This window comes from Equus caballus, chromosome 2 (assembly GCF_041296265.1).
Source record: "Equus caballus isolate H_3958 breed thoroughbred chromosome 2, TB-T2T, whole genome shotgun sequence".
NCBI classification, from domain to species: Eukaryota; Metazoa; Chordata; class Mammalia; order Perissodactyla; family Equidae; genus Equus; species Equus caballus.
This window is the reverse complement of record NC_091685.1, coordinates 5,253,940-5,271,972: the sequence shown is the minus strand read 5'-3', so window position 1 is coordinate 5,271,972 and position 18,033 is coordinate 5,253,940. Positions and strand designations below refer to the sequence as shown.

The 18,033-nt window shown below is 50.7% G+C and overlaps 1 protein-coding gene across 1 annotated transcript; it reads left to right on the top strand.

Annotated features, from left to right (window-relative positions):
• The first annotated feature begins 25 nt into the window (after positions 1-25).
• MRPL37 (mitochondrial ribosomal protein L37) lies at positions 26-14,803 on the top strand. The gene is made up of 7 exons (XM_001488629.5): positions 26-479; positions 3,792-3,975; positions 4,070-4,185; positions 6,950-7,135; positions 9,314-9,471; positions 12,565-12,768; positions 14,580-14,803. The coding sequence occupies exons 1-7, from the start codon at positions 134-136 to the stop codon at positions 14,655-14,657; spliced, it is 1,272 nt and encodes a 423-aa protein (XP_001488679.1). The 5' UTR covers positions 26-133; the 3' UTR covers positions 14,658-14,803.
• Positions 14,804-18,033: the final 3,230 nt, after the last annotated feature.

Below are 18,033 nucleotides of genomic sequence, written 5' to 3'. Positions count from 1 at the left end.
CTGGCGGTGATTGGTCAAAGTGACTGCCACTCACCAAACGAGCCTTGGCGCCCGGCCCCTTTCGTTCCCAGCAGGCCTTGCGCGCGGGAAGATGGCGGCGTCCAAGTGGAGGTCTTGAGGAGCCCGGAACGGTATGGCGTTGGCGTCGGGGCCCGCAAGGCGGGCGCTGGCTCGCCCGGGACGGCTCGGCCTTGGAGGCTGCGGGGCCCCAAGACGCGGGGCGTACGAGTGGGGAGTGCGCTCCACACGGAAGCCCGAGCCTCCTCCCCGGGACAGGGTGTACGAGATCCCTGGGCTGGAGCCTATCACCTACGCGGGAAAGATGCACTTCATGCCCGGGCTGGCGCGGCCAGTCTTCCCGCCCTGGGACCCGGGATGGACGCACCCGAAGTTCCGCCGCTTGCCCCCGATTCACGAGCAGCCGCTATACAAGGACCAGGCCTGCTACGTCTTCCACCAGCGTTGCCGCCTCCTCGAGGGTGAGGCCCCAGAACGGGCGAGAGGGAACCTTGTTCCTCTGCCCAGCACTGCCCCCAACCTTGTGTGGCCTTGGACAAGTCTTTGAAACACTGTGGGTCTCGGCTTCTTCGTCTGCGAAATGGGGCCGATAGCGTTTCCCATCTTCTGAGAGCCGTCAGGATTAAGAGGGATGTAAAGAGCTGTGCCTGCGTGCGAGAGCGTTAGGGAGCTTGAGTGGCAAAGCGAAAAGACCCGGTTTGTAGGCCTAGCCCTGCCTCTCACCCTCCGTGTGATTTTGGGCAAGTGGCTAAATCTTCCTGAGCCTCCGTTTCCTGTGGAATGGATGGTTTTGACTGGGTGGTCCACATTTACCTCTCCAGCTCCTGACCCCCCGGAGATGTAACTGTACCCTTAAGAAATACATGGAGAGGGATTCTGGTGCAAAGAGACAGCAGAAGGAGTGCTTCATCTCCTGGCCTGTCGCCTCCCTTCACAGGATTGCTAATTGTGACAGAGAGGGGAAGTAATATGGCCACAGGTATACTGTGGGTTAATAGTGAAGCCAGGACTACAACTCTGGTTTCCTAGGTCAGTGTCCTTTGTCAAAGGGCAGAGCTGAGATGTTTTGAAGAAAAGGGTCTGGACCTAAAAGCCCGCTTCCGCTTCCGTTTGACCCTCACTACGAACAAGTCAGAATGACTTGAACCCAGACCAGTCTGTATGTCTACAGCCTTACCAGAAATTATTTTCCAGAGTCCATGAGGGTGCTTGTTTACTGACAGTATGTTTCCCCACTCTTCCTCCCCATTTTTCCTTGGTCCCTAAATCAGGATGGGGATAGCACAGGTCCTGAAAACACAAAATGGTCGAGGTAAGTGGGAGCAGTGTTTTCCAAAGAGTGATTAGGAAAGAAAGAGACCTGGCAGGATTTGGGGACTAAGCCAGAGAATAAATCCTAGGTTTGAAAAAACTGTAAGTCAACCAGCCAGTCTCGTAAGCTGCTCAAACCCATTCCCGAAAGCTGATTTTCCAGCCTTTAAGCACTTCCAGTGTCCTCACAGAGTGCTGTGAAGGACCTCCCAAGACTTGGCACCCTTGAGTGACCCTGGTAACGTTACCATGTGGATGAATGCATTAGCAGTATTTTAGAAGTTAAGATCACACTCATTTGACTTATACTCGTTTGACTAGGCTGAAAACATACCCTGTGCAGAGAGATTCTGTAAAGGCTATAATAAAGCCCTGCAACATACAGGGCCAGAGAAGCAGGTTGGGGTAATGGAGAGATCGTGGGCTTTAGGGTCGATAGACTCAGGTTCTCCTCCCAGCCCCATCACTTACAAAGAATGTGGCTTGAAGCAAATTCCTCTCTTCATCCTCCATTCCATAAAATACCATCCAACTTATAGATAAAGCCCCTGGCACAAGGTAGATGGTGATGCTCAGTAAATGGCAGCTCTAAATATTACATATTATTCATATACTAGAACCATAAAATCTTAATATTTTATCTATTTTCAAGTTTAAGGAACAATGGCAGTGTCAGGACTAAAACTCAGATTAGCCAGCTCCTAGTCCAGGATTTTTTCTGCTGCACCACAAAATCCGGAAGTTACGTTTCTAATTGTTTGTGTTTCCGATGTCTTATAAGCCTTAAAGTGAAAAGTCTCATTGCCTTTCATTTATTACCTCAAAAGAAATTGCCTGAGGGTGTCTTCCCCAAAGTGTCATGGCTCCTTTTAATCCTAGACATAGCTTTTCAAAGGAAGATGTGTCTCTGAGTCATAGTGGTGTTTTTCCAGCCAGGATGGATAGCCTGCCAACCAAAGCAGTCACTAACCCTCTGCCAACTTGTGGGCACAGTCACTGAAAGGAATACAGCGTTCACTTTGATCTGAGGGTGGAGGACTGGGGTGTGGGCTTTAATGCAGGACTCAGGGCGCTGGGTCTGGCCTGTCCCTCCCTTCGGGAAGCCGGGTCTGGGGAAGTGAAGCAAGGGAGTTTTGCCTGGCACCACAGCCTGTCCCGCTGAGAGGAGCCGAGGCTCCTTGATATTTGAAGACTAAGCAGTCTGAATCCCATCTGCTTTGGTTTGTTTGTACTCTGTCTTTTCCTGAAAAGTATTTGGGGCATCTTACAGAAATTTTACAACACAGCTATGTTAAATTAAAACTAGATAGGTGAGGAAATCAGCACAAAGGAAAAAGAAAACCATGAGGAGAGTACAAAAACATCCCTTCTGAGGTACTGCTTGCGAAAGGGGCTCTCGGCTTGCTGGCAGTCAACAAATGGTGCAGAGATGGGGTCAGCTGACTAGGCCAGTTGCCTGTAAATAGTTTTATTAGAACACAGCCATGCCCACTCGTTTCCTTGTTGCCTGTGGCTGCTCTTGTGCTGCAGTGGCAGAGTTGAGTAAGTGTGGTAGAGACTGTAGGGCTCGGAAGCTGAAAATAGTTTTTATCTAGCCCTTTAGGAGAGAGTTTGTTGACCCTTGGTATGGAGAAGAACATTTTCAGTTACACAGTTCACCGTGTCTGAAAGATGAAACAGTCCTGGACCCAGGAAAAGCCCCTCCTTCCTGTGCGAAGGCCAGGGAGGGCTTCAGAAGGTTTCACAGAGGGCCCTCTGTAGTAAATAGAACATCGTCAGCATGATCCTTTTGACAAATTCAACAGTATGTTTCTTAGGGCTTCATACAAAAATCTGCTTATAAAATCGTTCATTATAGAATCTCAGGGTTAGATGAGATGTGAAAAATTATCTAAGTGCTCCCAAACTCAGGGCTTCTCAAGTTATTCATGATCCAAAAGTTATTTCCATTATTTCCAAAAGCTGCTTTCCCTTGGTAAAACAGCTTGGGCTTCTGTAGGCTGCTTAGCCTACACCTGATAAATGAGGTATATATGGTGTACAGGAGCTTTTCCAGAGGCTGGGGTGTGGGTTAGTAGAAGAGACCTAGGTTCTGAAAGATTGGGATCCAGTGATCTAGTTCCATAGTCCAGGGTCTGTCTGAACCCTGCAGCCAGCAGACAGACCCTTGCCTGCAAGATTCAGCCTTATGATCTCATCCATCTTTGAATTCCTCCCGTGGCAGGCACTCACGGCCTCAGTAATCAACTGTTAACCATCCTTAAGTAGGCGGTCATTCTTGAGGTTGAGTTGAAATTGGGCTGTCCTAGCTTCGCTGTTTTTAGTTCTTACCCTTTAGATGTCGCAGAACAAATCCCGTCTTTCTCGAGGCAGCCTTTTCCCCAAGATGCTGCCTGCAGGCTTAAGCGTCTCTTCCTGAATCATCGTCTTGTTTTTGTTTTTTGTGACTGGTTACCCCAAAGGTGTAAAGCAGGCCCTCTGGCTTACCAAGGCCAAGTTAATAGAAGGCCTTCCCAAGAAAGTGCTTGGCCTTGTTGAGGATCCAAGGAACCACATAGAGAACCAAGATGAACGTGTTCTGAACGTGATCTCTCATGCCCGTCTCTGGCACTCCACTGAAGACATCCCCAAACGAGAGACCTACTGGTAAGTGTCCCCTGAATCAATAAGATTTCCATTTGGTGGATCTTGGAGTCAACCTGTTGCTTTATATCTCCAAGTGTCTCTTCTCTTCTCCAAGCCCAGTCATTGTGGACAGCCTGATACAGCTGTGTAAATCCCAGATTCTCAAGCATCCTTCTCTGGCCAAGCGAATCTGCGCCCAGAACTACAGGTTATCCACCACCTGGAATCGAGGTTGGTCATCTTGGACACCAGAAAGCCTTGGTCTGTTTTTTATCTTTCTACTCTTAGCCCCACCACCAGCTCACATCAACCCCCCATCCCTCAGTACCTATCCTCGTTTCCATCCTTCATGGTCCAATTTGTAAGCTCAGAGACAACCTTAATATCATTAGCCATAGCCCAGCCTTTTTTGTTTTAGTCACTTCTTTCCAAGACTGTTAACTCAACCCTATCTGTTGAGTGCCTCTGAGTGCCTAAATGTGGACGGTAAGGAAGGACTGAAGCACACAGTCTCTCCCCTCACAAAGCTCACCTTCCACTGCAAGAGCTTTCTTACCCCATTCGTGCTTTCCTCCTTTTCCGAATCCATTGTCCACACAGCTGCGAGAGTGATCTTTCTAAAGTGCAAGTCTTTTTATGTCCCTCCCGTTTCAAAGCCATCCCTGTCTCCCGATAGCTTAAACCATTTATCATGGTCTCCCAGGCCCTCTGTGATTTGGCCACCACCTAGTCTTTCTAGTGTTCATCTCCTGCTTGACTCTCCCGCCCCCATCCCCAAATTTACACTGGAGCCACTTGCAGCTTTTTGGTATCAAGCTTTTATACCTTTGTGCCTTTGTACATGCTGTACGTTCTGTCTGGAATATTCTCTTCCCCTTTCTTCATGTGACTAAATTCTGCTTGTCTGCAAGACTCGACTCAGCCCCCTTCCTATGTGAATCCATAGGTTAGCTATTCCTCCTCTGTTCCCTATACCCATTATGTCTATTTTTGTCATAGCACACATTATACTATATTGTAATTATCTAATATCCTTTCTGTCTGCCCCACTAAACTGTGAACTGCCGATGGCAGGGACTGTGTCTTATTCATTTTTGTCTGCGGTGTCTAACAGTTCATGGCACACAGTAGGTGCTGACGGAAGGGAGAAGTGAATGAATACTGAATCAGGTGTTTTGTGTAGGCATGTTCAGAGTACACGGTGTTCCAATTGGTGGAATCCTGGAGCAGGGAAACCAGCTATGGAATAATTTGGGGTTTTCAGGACATCTGCTTGGTCAGGTTTTTCCAGCCTGCCCCTTTGACTATGGACTTCCTGGCGAGGAGTCAGCTTTGCAGAGGTAGTGGCGCCGCTAAGGAAGTTAGTGAGCCTCATAAATAGAGGAGTACTCGTTGGCCCATGATCAAGTATTAGCTCTAATTAAACTGCCCCGTTTGGAGCTGTCGCTGGAGGAGGGGTGTGGAGGGAAGTGAGTTGGAAACCACACTAGCCTGGTCTGTGGGGAGAGTCTAAACCAGGGTGAGGAGAGGTCCAGGCACATTTATCTTCTTGCAGATCCTATGTGAGGAAACAGGAAATGCTTTAGAAAACTATTCTAGAGGGGTGAATATGATGTATTTTAACAAAACAGATCAGAATTTATCCATCCACAGATGTAGTGTCCCTTTTTTACATACCCAGGAAGGGAGGTCACATGCTCATTAAATGACAGTGCTGTTGGCCAAACCAGTTTTTAGACATAAGATCATCGACCTTGGTCCGTTACCATCACACTGCAATTTGACGATTTGTAAAAACCCCAGCACCTTCAGAGGAAGATTTGCCTCCATGGAGATTCCTCAGGAGGCCGTTCTCAAGGAGTCTTTCCAGGCACATTTTGTCTGGTAGTGGCATGCGGCCTGCTGTGGGGACCTCTGTGAAGGGCGTCCACACACGTCCACAGTGGATATTCACAGTGACAGGCCTGCTGATGCGTCAGACCTGAATCTGTTTCCTCACACACCTCTGTCTCCCGGGAGCAGCTGTGCTAATCCGACTTAAGTGAGGCTTTCTGACTGGTCCGATCTGTTTCACTCCTGCTGTTCAGGACAACCTTGCCCTTCTGGCTTTACTAGCCTTCCTCCTCAGCCTGTAGTCTCAGTGCTTCTCTCTCTCCATCCCTCCTTCCCTACCTTATCACACTCTGGTCGTCTGGATTTATTTCCCTAAGCTCTGCTGTGGACTAGCACACCTCCATGCCTTTGCACATGTTATTCCTCCTTCTCTAGAATGTTTGCCTCCCCTTTCTTTGCCTGGCAGACTCTCACCCAGTGGTTTTCAGCTAAGGGCAGTTTTGCCCTCTAGGGGAGGTTTGGCGTTGTCTGGAGACATTTTTGATTGTCAGTGACTTGAACCAGGTCGGGAGGAGTTCTACCGGCGTCTAGTGCGTAGAGGTCAGGGATGCTGCCACACGTCCTGCGGCGCACAGGACAGCCTCCCTTACCAAAGAATTATGTGGTGCAGCATGTGTATCGTGCCTAAGTTGACACACTCTGCCCTTGTCCATCCTTCAGAACCTAGTTTGAAGGCATTACCTGTCTCAGGAAGCTTCCCAGAGGAGGTCAGTTTGCCCCACCTCTACCATCTCCTAGTATGGTTCATACTTTTGTTGTAGCACTTACTACCTGGCGAGCTCTCTGAGAGCAAGAATAACTTGCAGTCATCTCTGGGTCCCCCGCTTAGAGCAGGTGCTTGGGAAGATCTGTGTGGGGTAGCCCTGAACCCACAGGGCCACCAGGCCTCAAGGTTCATTGGAAGGGAACCCAGGAAGAAGAGTGCATTGGTGCATCCCCTCTCAAAAATCCCCGGATTAACATCTTAACCGAAAGTTTTGTTTTCTGTGATTAGGCTGATCAGCTAGGAAAGCTGTAAAAGACTCATGGAGCACGGCGGGATGAGGGCTTAGACTTTGCGAGCTCGGAGCAGGCTAGACTAATCGTCTCTCTCCCCTTTTAGAATCTCTGCTCCTTCAGGTCCGTGGTTCTAGTGGAGCCCGACTGAATGCCAAGGATCCTCTGCCCCCCATTGCCTCCAGAGAGGAGGTTGAAGCTACTAAGAATCATGTTCTTGAGACCTTCTATCCCATCTCTCCCACTATTGATCTTCAGGAATGCAATGTTTATGATGTGGAAGATGACACAGGTACGTATCAAAGCCTTTGACTTTCAGGCAGTGTGGAGATGAGGGACGTGCTTTCTCTGAAGATGCATGTAGTAGCCTGTGAGCTACTGCGTACAGTTATCCCCATTTTATAGGTTGGGAAACTAAGGCTCAGGGAGGTTAAGTGAGTTGCTCAAAGGCTGACTTTGCTTTTGACACTGTTACTTCAGAGTTTTAATGGGTAGCTTGAGGGCCTTTTGACCAGGCGCCAGATATTTCCTTTATTCATAGGTCCCTTGAAAGACACCCTCTTTCTCTCTACCTTGTCAACTCTGGCCAACCTCCTGCTAGGACTGAGGAAGCCCCACAGGCCTTGACTGGGACTCTTCATCCAGAAGCCTTCAAACAAGGCACCGCCATCTACCCAGTCAGCCAAGACAGAAACTAGGGAGTCAGGCCAGGCGGGCTCGCAGTGCCTGCCATCCACTCAGTCATTATGAGCCGCAGCGTCTTCCTCCTAACCTCGCTTCATTTCCACAGCTGCAACCCAGGTCAGTCACCACTGTCTGTCACCCACCCCGTTGCCACAACCTCCCAGCCGGTCAGTCTGACCCAGGCTGTTTTCTCTCTGGTCCACCTAGTTCACAGTTCCAGAGGAGCCTTTCTAAAACCCAGGTTTAATCCCATCTCTCCATGCCCGCCTCCAAATGCCTATTGGATAGTTTGAACTCCTAGGCTTGTCACGTGAGGGCCTTCACAGCTGCCCTCTGCCCCCTCCAGCTTCATCTTGCCTGCCCCCGCCACGCCTCCCCCCCACCCCATCCCCTTTATTCCAACTCTGCTTAACGCATCATGGCCTTTCTTACCGCCATGCTCTGGCACTTCTCCTTCCCTCTGTCTGGAACTTTTGACCTTTCACCTCTTTTTGTCTTCAGCTTGATAACTCCTCATCTTTCACAATTGATCTTAGAAATCACTTCTTCCCACAAATGCTCTGGGATCTTCCAGTCTCATCAGGGGCTTTCACCTGTCCTCCCAAAGCCTCCTGACTCACCTCATCCCTCTGTATGGATGTGACCAGTTTTCCTGTCTGTCTGCCCTTAGACTTTGTGAGCTCCTCAAAGGCAGTGGCAGGCTCTGCTTGACCGTGTTCATCCCTGCCTTAGAGCTTGGCACGTAGTGAGTGCTGAGTGTTGGGTACTTACGTGCGCAGTGCAACCGAAGCGAGGACTGAGGCGGACGGGAAGGCCAGGTTTCTCTTTCTTAAGGCCTGCTTTCCTCTGGGATTTTCAGAGCCCACATTTCCCCGGCTCCTTTCGTCCTCCTTTTCGCCCACTTGCCCTATTCCAGGTCAGTCATTCTCGAAGCCCCAGCCTACCAACATTGGCTCGCAGCCATTAAGGGGAGGGGAATGATGACCTGGCAGGTTCTAAACTGACTCTCAGCACCGGTGTTGTGCAGGTCACTTGTGAGGTGTGAGGCAAGTCATTTGTTGCTAATAAAAGAATTGAGTTTTGCAAATCATTTGCTTTTTGAAAAAATAATTACCATAAATTTCAGTTGTTCTACTAATATCACTGTCATCTGTGTGCTTGAATAAGAGAGAAAGGGGTGGAGTAGAGCTATCGTGCAAGAATCACCCATCAAAGGTTGGCAGATATTTTCTGTAAAGAGCTAAATGGTAAATATTTTAGGTTTTGCAGGCCACATATGGTCTCTGTCGCAGACACTCAGTAGCCATATGTAAATGAGTGGGCGCAGAACAGGCAGGAGGCCAGATTTGGCCCGTGGGCTGCAGCTTGCCAGCCCCTGAGCTGTAGTGATGATGTCACCTTGACTGAGGCTCTGCAGTGCCCACACTGAGCTGAGGTGAGGCGGCTTTCCCGAGGCTTTGGAGCAGGCTGATTAATCTGTGTATTTTAAAATTTTTTTTTAAAGATTGGCACCTGAGCTAACATCTGTTGCCAGTCTTTTTTTTTCCCTCTTCTTCTCCCCAAAGCCCCCAGTATACAGTTATATATTCTAGTTATAGGTCCTTCTAGTTGTGGCATGTGGGACGCCGCCTCAGCATGGCCTGATGAGTGGTGCCATGTTCGCACCCAGGATCCGAACCAGCGAAACCCCGGGCCACTGAAGCGGAGCGAGTGAACTTAACCACTCAGCCACGGGGCTGGCTCCTGATTAATCTTTTCCACTCCCACGTCATTACGTATCTTGCAGGATTCCGGGAGGGTTATCCTTACCCCTATCCGCACACCTTGTATTTCCTCGAGACAGCCAATTTACGACCACACCGCTTTCAACCAGATCAGCTGCGGGCCAAGATGATTCTGTTTGCCTTTGGCAACGCCCTGGCTCAGGCTCGGCTCCTTTATGGGGTACGTATGTGCAGAAGACCACCGAGCTGCTTTGCATGGTGTCAGTCTCCTGCCTTATACTGCTCAGGAAAGGAAGGGGGCCTGGGGGGACTCCTTGCTGGACTGGGGAGTTTTAAACTGGAGAGGCGTTCACCCTACAGAGATGAACTGACATCTAATGCGGGCCTACTCTGTGCCTGTCGTTTTCATAAAATACCCCATTTGTTGATCACAATAGCCCACAAGATTTCATCGTGATTCCAGTTTTCCACATTAGGCCACTGAATCACAGGGAGGCCAAGCAGCTTATCCAGCGTTACACAGCAGTAAGTGTTGGAGAAAGGATTGGGAGCAGGTATACCCAACTCCTAAGGCTTCAGTTATTTGTGCTTCAGCACGCTGCCTCTGTTCTGTAGTATCGGAACTGAGCACAAGCCTCCATCAGGCGGTAGGGATGGCCCAGACCTGCCTGCCAAGTCAGGACAGGTTCTGGGGACCCAAGATACCACTTGGTGGTAGCCCCTTGATTCTAAGAGGAGGTCTCAGGGACCGAGATGATACAGAATGCAGGCTAAGTGATTGTCACACAGAGCTGTCCGAAGATTTTGGGAAAGCCTGGTCTGGGAGCAAGGGCCCTCAGGGAGGAGATGGCAATATGGGAGCCCCAAAGCAGGCCTGGGACACTAGAAACCCGGTCTTGTGGAGGGGGCAGTGAGAGAAGAGTGTTTTTAAGAGCTGCTGCCAGGCTTCCAGGTCTTGGTTAGAACCTGAGGCCCTCCTGTAGGAGTGATGAAATTCAGAATGTTTTGTTTCCCATCTTAGTCAGTCTAGGAACTAGACGGGGTTGGGGAGGTGTGGTTAGCCAAATGAGATGGGGAGTAGAGTGGACTTGCGTGTATTGAGCATTTGCTACGTGCCAGATGTTTAATTAGGGTTCTTTATATCAGTGGTTCTCAAAAATATGCTCCTGGATTAGCAGGATGAGCATCATCTGGGGACTTGCTGGAGATGCAGATTCTCAGACCCACCCCGGACCTGTTGCGTCAGAAACCCTGGGGGTGGGCCCGGCAGGCAGTGTTTTAACAGGCCCACCCGATGATGGTAATACAAGCTCAAGTCTGCAAACCACTGCACTGAAATTTGAGAACCACTGCATTATTTAATCCTTGTAGCAACCCCCCGTGGCAGAGACTATTAGCTTCATTTTACAGATGAAGAAACTGAGGCTCAAGGAGGCTAAGTAACTTACCAGAGTTACACAGCTAAGAGATTAGCAGCTGTCACATCTTTACTTGACCTTCTTGTGTCTTTCTAATCCTTGGAAGGTTATCTTTATTCCCATTCTCTGATTATATACTTCCTGAAGGCTCTGGAAGGTTAGGTAGCTTGCCCAAGATCCTCCAGCTTAGGAGTGGGGAGCAAGCATTGAAGCCCTGATCCCTCCAGCTTGGAAGGGTGGTGCTGCCTGCCTACTCTGGGGCAGGGCAAGGAGGCAGAGATAGTCATATGCCAGGTCCCTGGCCTGCAGGCTCATTGCAGTGTCTGTGCCAGCTATTGCCAGCAGAGCATGGGTAGCAACACTGCCACTAATTGCCACCCAGTTGGGTAGGAGAGGAGGCCTCCCCCAGCCCCTCCAGGTACAAATTATTCCTGGGGTTGTGAAGTTGAGCAATTACGGGAAGAGCCTCCGTGTAAAAGGTAAAATTGCTGAGAAATTTATGTACTACCTGCAGTTTTATTGATCTGTAGAGGGAGATAAGAGTCAATACAGAATTCTCAGCTAACACTTAGAGGTACTTTTCTTTTTATTTATTTCTCATGCAGCTAAGAACAGGTATTTTTAAGGCCAGCAGTCCCGAGGTAGCCCACATGGAGGTCTGACATTAGCTATTGCTAACGTCAGATTCAGCCCTGGAGCGGTGAATGTGGGCAGCATTTTTGAATCAAGGATGCTCCGTTTCCTGGGGCCTGCCTATTTGATCTTTGTCCAGTGGGTAGCAGTCACCAAACTAGATTGCTGTGAAGTCTCAGTAGGGTGAACGTATGATTCATTATCCAAACTGGGACATTACTGGGAGTGGAGAGAGGGGCTGCTCTCAGATAACAGTGGAAAACTGGGTGTAAACCAGAATGGTAGGGTTTTTAGTGATTTCATAGCCTGGGGTCTGGTCCTGGCTGGAACCTCATGATGGGTGACCTTGAGCAAATTATATCACCTCTCTTAACCTCAGTTTCCTCGTCCATTAAGTGGGAATTTGCCACTAGATTTATGAGATTAGAGGTGACTTTATGTAAAACTGACATGCGTGGCACGTGAGAGGCCTTCAATAAATGGGTGCTAGTATTATTACTGTCACCATGTGGCACTCATCGAAAGAGAATTAGCAAATGTGTTGACTGAAATCCTGATGCTGACAGCTGTGGAGGGGACATTCCAGAATCTGACGTGTTCTCAGAGTTTCTCTGACAGCCTGAAGCCCAGGACAATGACTGCCTGCAGGCTCAGGGCATTGCCAGGTGCCAGGCCCTTTGGAATGAGGCAGAAATGGAAGATGTGCGTGATCTAGCATTAGCCAGACAGGGTTCTACTGCCGCACATCTTTGTGATTTCAGAAAAGTCACTTTGCCTCACCGAGTCTCAGTCTCCTCATCTGTCAAATGGAGTGAAAACTGAATGAGGTTTTATTATATTCATTGACCCTCCAGGTTAACATTTGACAGAGCTGCGGTCATATTGTTGCTATCAGATAACGCCGTGAGTTTGAGGGATTTCCTGTCAGTAACCTCCCAGCTCACCTTCCTGTACCACGCAGCTTGCATGATAATCGCCTCTCAGTGGCAGGAACTACTACTTTAACATGCTCAGCTTGCAGAGCAGTCACCCAGAGGCTACGAGGCATCTGAGACCAGGCAGAGCTAGGCTGGGTGAGGGAGGGGAGGCCTGGCCCTGGATAGTGCCCTGAACTCCTCGTTCTGTTTTCACTGTCCCATGGTGAAACCATAGAATGGGGGTGGGTGCTTGTTTGAAAGGCCAGAACTAGGAATTGCCCAGTCTGTGCTGTTCTCACACCCTACGGCTTCTGACTTGATTTACTTGTCCTCTTTGCCTTTTAGAATGACACTAAAGTTTTGGAGCAGCCAGTAGTTGTGCAGAGTGTGGGCACCGATGGACGTGTCTTCCAGTTCTTGGTGTTGCAACTGAATACCACAGATCTGGCCTCTAATGAAGGTGTCAAGAATCTGGTCTGGGTGGACTCAGACCAGCTCCTCTATCAGCATTTTTGGTGTCTCCCAGTGGTCAAAAAGAAGGTGGTTGTGGTAAGTCCAGCCCCTTGCAGCCTGGTGATCGGACCAGGGCTATGACCGTCCTGCCCAGAGTGAGCCGGGGGTGGGGTTGAAGGGATCCTTATGAGTGGGGCCCTGGCTTTAGGAACTGCATGCCTAGGATCTCTGCCTGGAGGGCTACTTCATCCCTGCCCATCACCTGAAATGGTACCTCCCGCCCTCAGCCCTGCCCAGCTCTTCCCCTCGCCTCCCGCTTCCCCCCAGCCCTACCACGCCCAGCTCCTCACGGCTCCCCATGTGCCCTGCACCTTCAGTAGCTCTGGATCGCAGCAGATGCTGCTGCTTTGAATAGGAGGCTTCTGCCTTCTTTCTCGCTCACCTTCCTCCCGCATTTCTCTTTCATCTGCCATCCTCTCCTTGTCCTTCCGGGTTAGCATAAGGACCTACCATCCCACTCCCAGCCTCAGTGAAGTGCCTCCGGCACTGCCCATAGCCCCTGTGTCCCCTGTTCAGCACCATTCTGTAATTCCCTGTTTTCTTGTTTCTCTCCTCCATCACACTGAGCTCCGAGCTCCTTGAAGGCAGGGCCTGGGGATGATGCATTCGTCCATTCATTCCACAGATGTGCATTTCCTCCCATGGCATTGTCACCGCTGTACCCCCAGTGCTCAGCAGACAGAGTCCAGGCCTGCTTTCGATGCAGTGGGCGGTGATAATGTCTCAGCAAATCCAGAATGTAACGTAAGGCAGTGATCAGCACTGAAGAGACCTAAAGCAGGATCGGGGACGAGAGAGAACAGTAGGGGTACTGCCAGCCGTGGGTCTCTCTGTGTCCCATGTCCCCACCCAGGGCCTGAGGAGATTTGCTCAGTGGGGCTGCTGAGCCTTTGAGCATTATCAGCATGTCAGTGTAGAATGAGTTCTCCAGCACCTGTCAGTGTTGTTTCTACTCCTGAAATGCCTCCTGGGTCTGGGCCCTTGACACTGGTCTCTCACCTGCACAGCCACACCGGCCACCTCGCATCTCTAAGCTCTTAGTTGTGCACTCCCTCTCCCCTTTGTGTCTTCAGCTCCTCTTCCTTCCAGAATACTACTTTACTGCCAGACCCATCCTGGTTTGGTCAGATGGCTCCTCTTTACCTCTCCAACTTCAGCTCCTGGCTCACCTGCCTTTCCCCCACCAACCCCACCCCCACGAGTACTGGCCCTGGGCTCCAGCCTCGCCCTGGCTCTCTGGACCAGTGCATGTCCTGGGCTCTCTGAAGTCTCCTTCCTTTTCTTTCTCTTTCTGGCCCGTTCTGCCTGCCCTTTCAGACGCATTCATACGTGGTCTCTTCTGTGTGTGGAAGTCAGTGAGCTCGTCATTTTCTCCCTTGCTTTCTTAGCATCTTTTTCCTACCTCTATTATGAGGCCCGTCACCTTTTATTATCACTATTTGAGCGCCTGGCTGTAAGCTTCCTGAGGACAGGAGCTAGACTCAAGTCGCTCTTGGGTTCCCCGCACTGGGCACAGGCCCAGTACGGAGAGAGAAGGTGCCTGATACGTGTGTGGAACGAGTGAGGGACTATCGTCTGTTTGTTTGTGGTGGTCAAGTGAGAGGGATTAGGGGTGAGGTAGTGTCCGCAGATGATCTGGCTGGACGGTGCTGGGAGTGCTTCCTGTCCCTCCTCCTCTCCGCCCAGCCCCTCGGGCGTCTCTTTGGGCCAGCTCCCAGGGCCCCTCCTTGGTCCTCAAGAGGAAGGCTTGTTGTCCAGGCACTTAGGATTTGCAGAAAACCGACCTTTGTTTTAATTGCTGCCATTAAACCTAGTAGCAGGATCCTAATGGGCTGTGTTCTTTCCAGGAACCTGTTGGGCCGACTGGTTTCCAGCCAGAGACATTCAGGAAGTTTTTAGCTCTGTATTTGCATGGTGCTGTGTGAGCCAAGGACGGTTCTACGACCTGAAGCCCCCTCGCCCCCTCCCACCGACGAGCCTGCATCCTGGTTGGTGCCTGGGTCCCGGCCCGGAGCCTTGGTGCCCTTTTGGGCTGGTGGTCTCGCTGACAATAAAGAGCCCTTCCACTGCCCTGGAGCCTGTGCTTGGTGTGAGGGTGCTGCCAGGAAGGCCCCGCTGTGAGCCTGCCTCCACTCAAGTGCAGGCGCTGGAGCTGGTGTGCTCTAGTTTAAGCCTGGCTCTGCTCGTGACCCATTTTGTGACTTTAGGTAAGAATCTTCATCTCTCTGAGTTTCAATGTCTTCATCTGAAACCTGGGGCTAATATGACCTACCTCGTTTTGAAGACTATAGATTATGTAGTGTCTGCCACATAGTAGGTCCTCTGTGATGGTCACTAGGTTCTTATGGAGTTGTTTAAATTATGGACACTTTCCACAAGTGACTGCAGAAAATCTGAATAGAATGTTCCTTGTAGGTTTCTCACTAGTATCCTGGTTAATGGATCAAATACATCCTTGGTTCAGCTGGCCTGTTTTTTTGTTTTTGGTGAGGAAGAGTGGCCTTGACCTAACATCTGGTGCCAGTCCTCCTCCACTTTCTATGTGGGATACCACCACAGCATGGCTTGATGAGCAGTGTATAGGTCCACGTCCAGGATCCGAACAAGGAAACCTGGGCCGCCGAAGTGGGGCATGCGAACTTAACCAGTATGCCACTGGGCCAGCCCCCAGCTGGCCTCTTGTTCAAATCACATCGAGTCCTGCCCTGGGCCAGGCACATTATCCACAGCATCTTGTTTAACCCTCACACAACCCTTGCAAGGTAAATGTCATTTCCTCGTTCCAGAAGAATGTTGAGTGCCTACTATGTGCTGGGCACTGTTCTGGGCCCTAAAGATGAGGAAACAGATAGTGTAAGGAATTTGCCCAGTGTCACACAGCTAGTCTTTTAGGTCAGTTTCCCTACGAAACATTTTGAGATGGAGATTTGCAGGTGAAAGTTGCGGGGAGCCTTGAGGATCAGTCCATGCTGGGAGTGACGGGGAGTGACGGGGCAGCCTGGGCGGAGGAGAGACTGAGCTCGGGGGTTCGCACCGAGGCCTCGGCTGCTTCTAGGTTCTGTGGCATTCTGGAGCAGAGGTGTCCCACTCAGAGGCAAGGTGTGAGTCTTGCTGCAGACACCATTGGCTTGTCACCAGTCCTTGGATGTGCATTGCTCCCGGAGCCGGCGAGACCTTGGGCTAGGTGGGCTTGTTGGGCTGGGCGCATCTCCCAGAGGGACTTCGCTGGGAGCAGTTCGCCGTGGACACTTCCTGCTGCTGCTGGAGGCTCTGGAGCACATGGCATGGCCCCACCGCTGGGAAAGGGCTGAGCGAAGTGTGCAGCCCTCTGTGTCTCTGACTCGTAGACTTGTGCTCCTTCCACTTTACAGCTCACCTTTCAGCCGGGGGGTGGGAGGTGGGGGTGGCAGGAGGGACTGCCAGGAGAAGGAAACAGATTAGACTGGTGATGGCGTGTGTGTGTGAAGGAGTTACTGGGAAAAGGCGACATGGTATGCAAAAGCAGGGAGTCACAGGATCCTAGTGAGCTGGGAGTGATGGGAAGTTGGGAGCACAGGCAGGTCATGGGGTAAGGCTGGAGGGGCCAGCTCACAAGGGACCTTGAATGCCATACACCTCAGGCTTCCCATGGCAGGTGATCTAGAACCACGGGGATTCACTGAGCCCTGTTGCCCATTTTACTTTTTATTTTAAAGACAAGGATTATTGCATATAAATAGTGAAAATTTAGAGAACTCAGAAAAGTATAATATAAAAAGCCCCCCACTCAAGGCAATCCCTAGTCCTCTCCCCTGAGGGTTGTGAGCACAGCTTGGAGGTTCTGACACAGCACCATGGACATGGGCATGGGTGTGTGATACACATATAATGTATACGTACGGATGTGGATGTAATGTAGTGTCATCTTATCTGTGGACTCTGCTGCACCTTCCTCTTGCCACCGAATGCCTGGGGGTCACAGCGTCTCACCACATCAGGACACATGAGCCAGCTCGTTCTTTGGAGCAGCTGCGTTCGTGTCTGGCGATGGCCATTCGGGTACCCCTGGTTGTTGGCTGTTAGAAGCAGTGCTGCAGTGAGCGTCCTTGTTCACGTGTCTTAGAGGACTTGTGCCACCGTGGCCATCAGATAAATTCCTAGCAGAACTGCTGAGTCGAAGGGATTTTTGTGAGAACGCTCTGCTGGGTGTGTGGGGGATGAGTTGGCAGGGCACCTATTTGGAGTCCCGCTGGAGGCCACTGCGGGAATTCTTGGGCGAGTGATAGAGGGGCTCGAAGCCAGGCTGAGCAGGCTGAAGCCCGCTGAGACCAGCGGAAGAATGGGGAGTGAGAGAGCGAAGCGAGCCTGAGTCTTGAGCCTGTGGGATGGAGGCTGCAAGTAAGCGGATGGTTCACAGATGACCTTGCAGCCTGAGGACTGCCCTGGGAGGGGCCGGTGTTGGGGACAGGCCTGGGCAGCATGCCCTCGTCGTAGCCCACTCTGAGTAGGGACAGCCCTAAGGGCTGGCCTTGGTGTGTCCCCTTTGGACCTCAGAGCTGCACTGTGGAGCCTGGCACCCACTGCATTCTCCTCCCTTCAAGCCCTTTGTAGCTGACCTGCAAGGTGAGGCAGGCAGGACTGGTGGGTCTTCTCCTCTCTGTACAGATGAGGAAACAGGCTCAGAGACCAAGTGGGGTAGCATGAAGAGCTGGAAAGCTCCTATGTGATGCCAGCTATGTGATGGGAGGCGTGCCCACTTCCCCAGATCCCAAATGCCCACCTGCCTCATCCTCAACACTTTCCTCCGTTCCTTTCCCCCTAAACACGGGAAGGGAGGAAGTGCAGCATGATTTTAAGGCCCTGTTTGGTCCTCAGGCCTGAAAATAGACTACCCGCCTAGTTAGAGTGAGTCTGGGGGAAGGAAGCAGGAGAAGCACTGTGTGGGGGATATCACATTATTGGTGTAAAAATTCCCCCATAGGGACTTCTAAGTAGCAGACTTTTGGAACCAAAATTTTGATGCTGCCATTGTGAACATAGATGAACAGATTCTCATTTAGTCATATATTTAAGTGTCTTGTTGATCCATTAGAAAGTTCCTCAGTTTGGGGCCGGCCCAGTGGCAGTGGTTAAGTGCACATGTTCCACTTTGGCAGCCCAGGGTTCGCCAGTTTGGATCCTGGGTGCAGACATGGCACCATTTGGCACGCCATATTGTGGTAGGTGTACCACATATAAAGCAGAGGAAGAGGGCATGGATGTTAGCTCAGGGCTAATCTTCCTCAAAAAAAAAAAGAAAAGAAAGTTCCTCAGTTCGTTTCC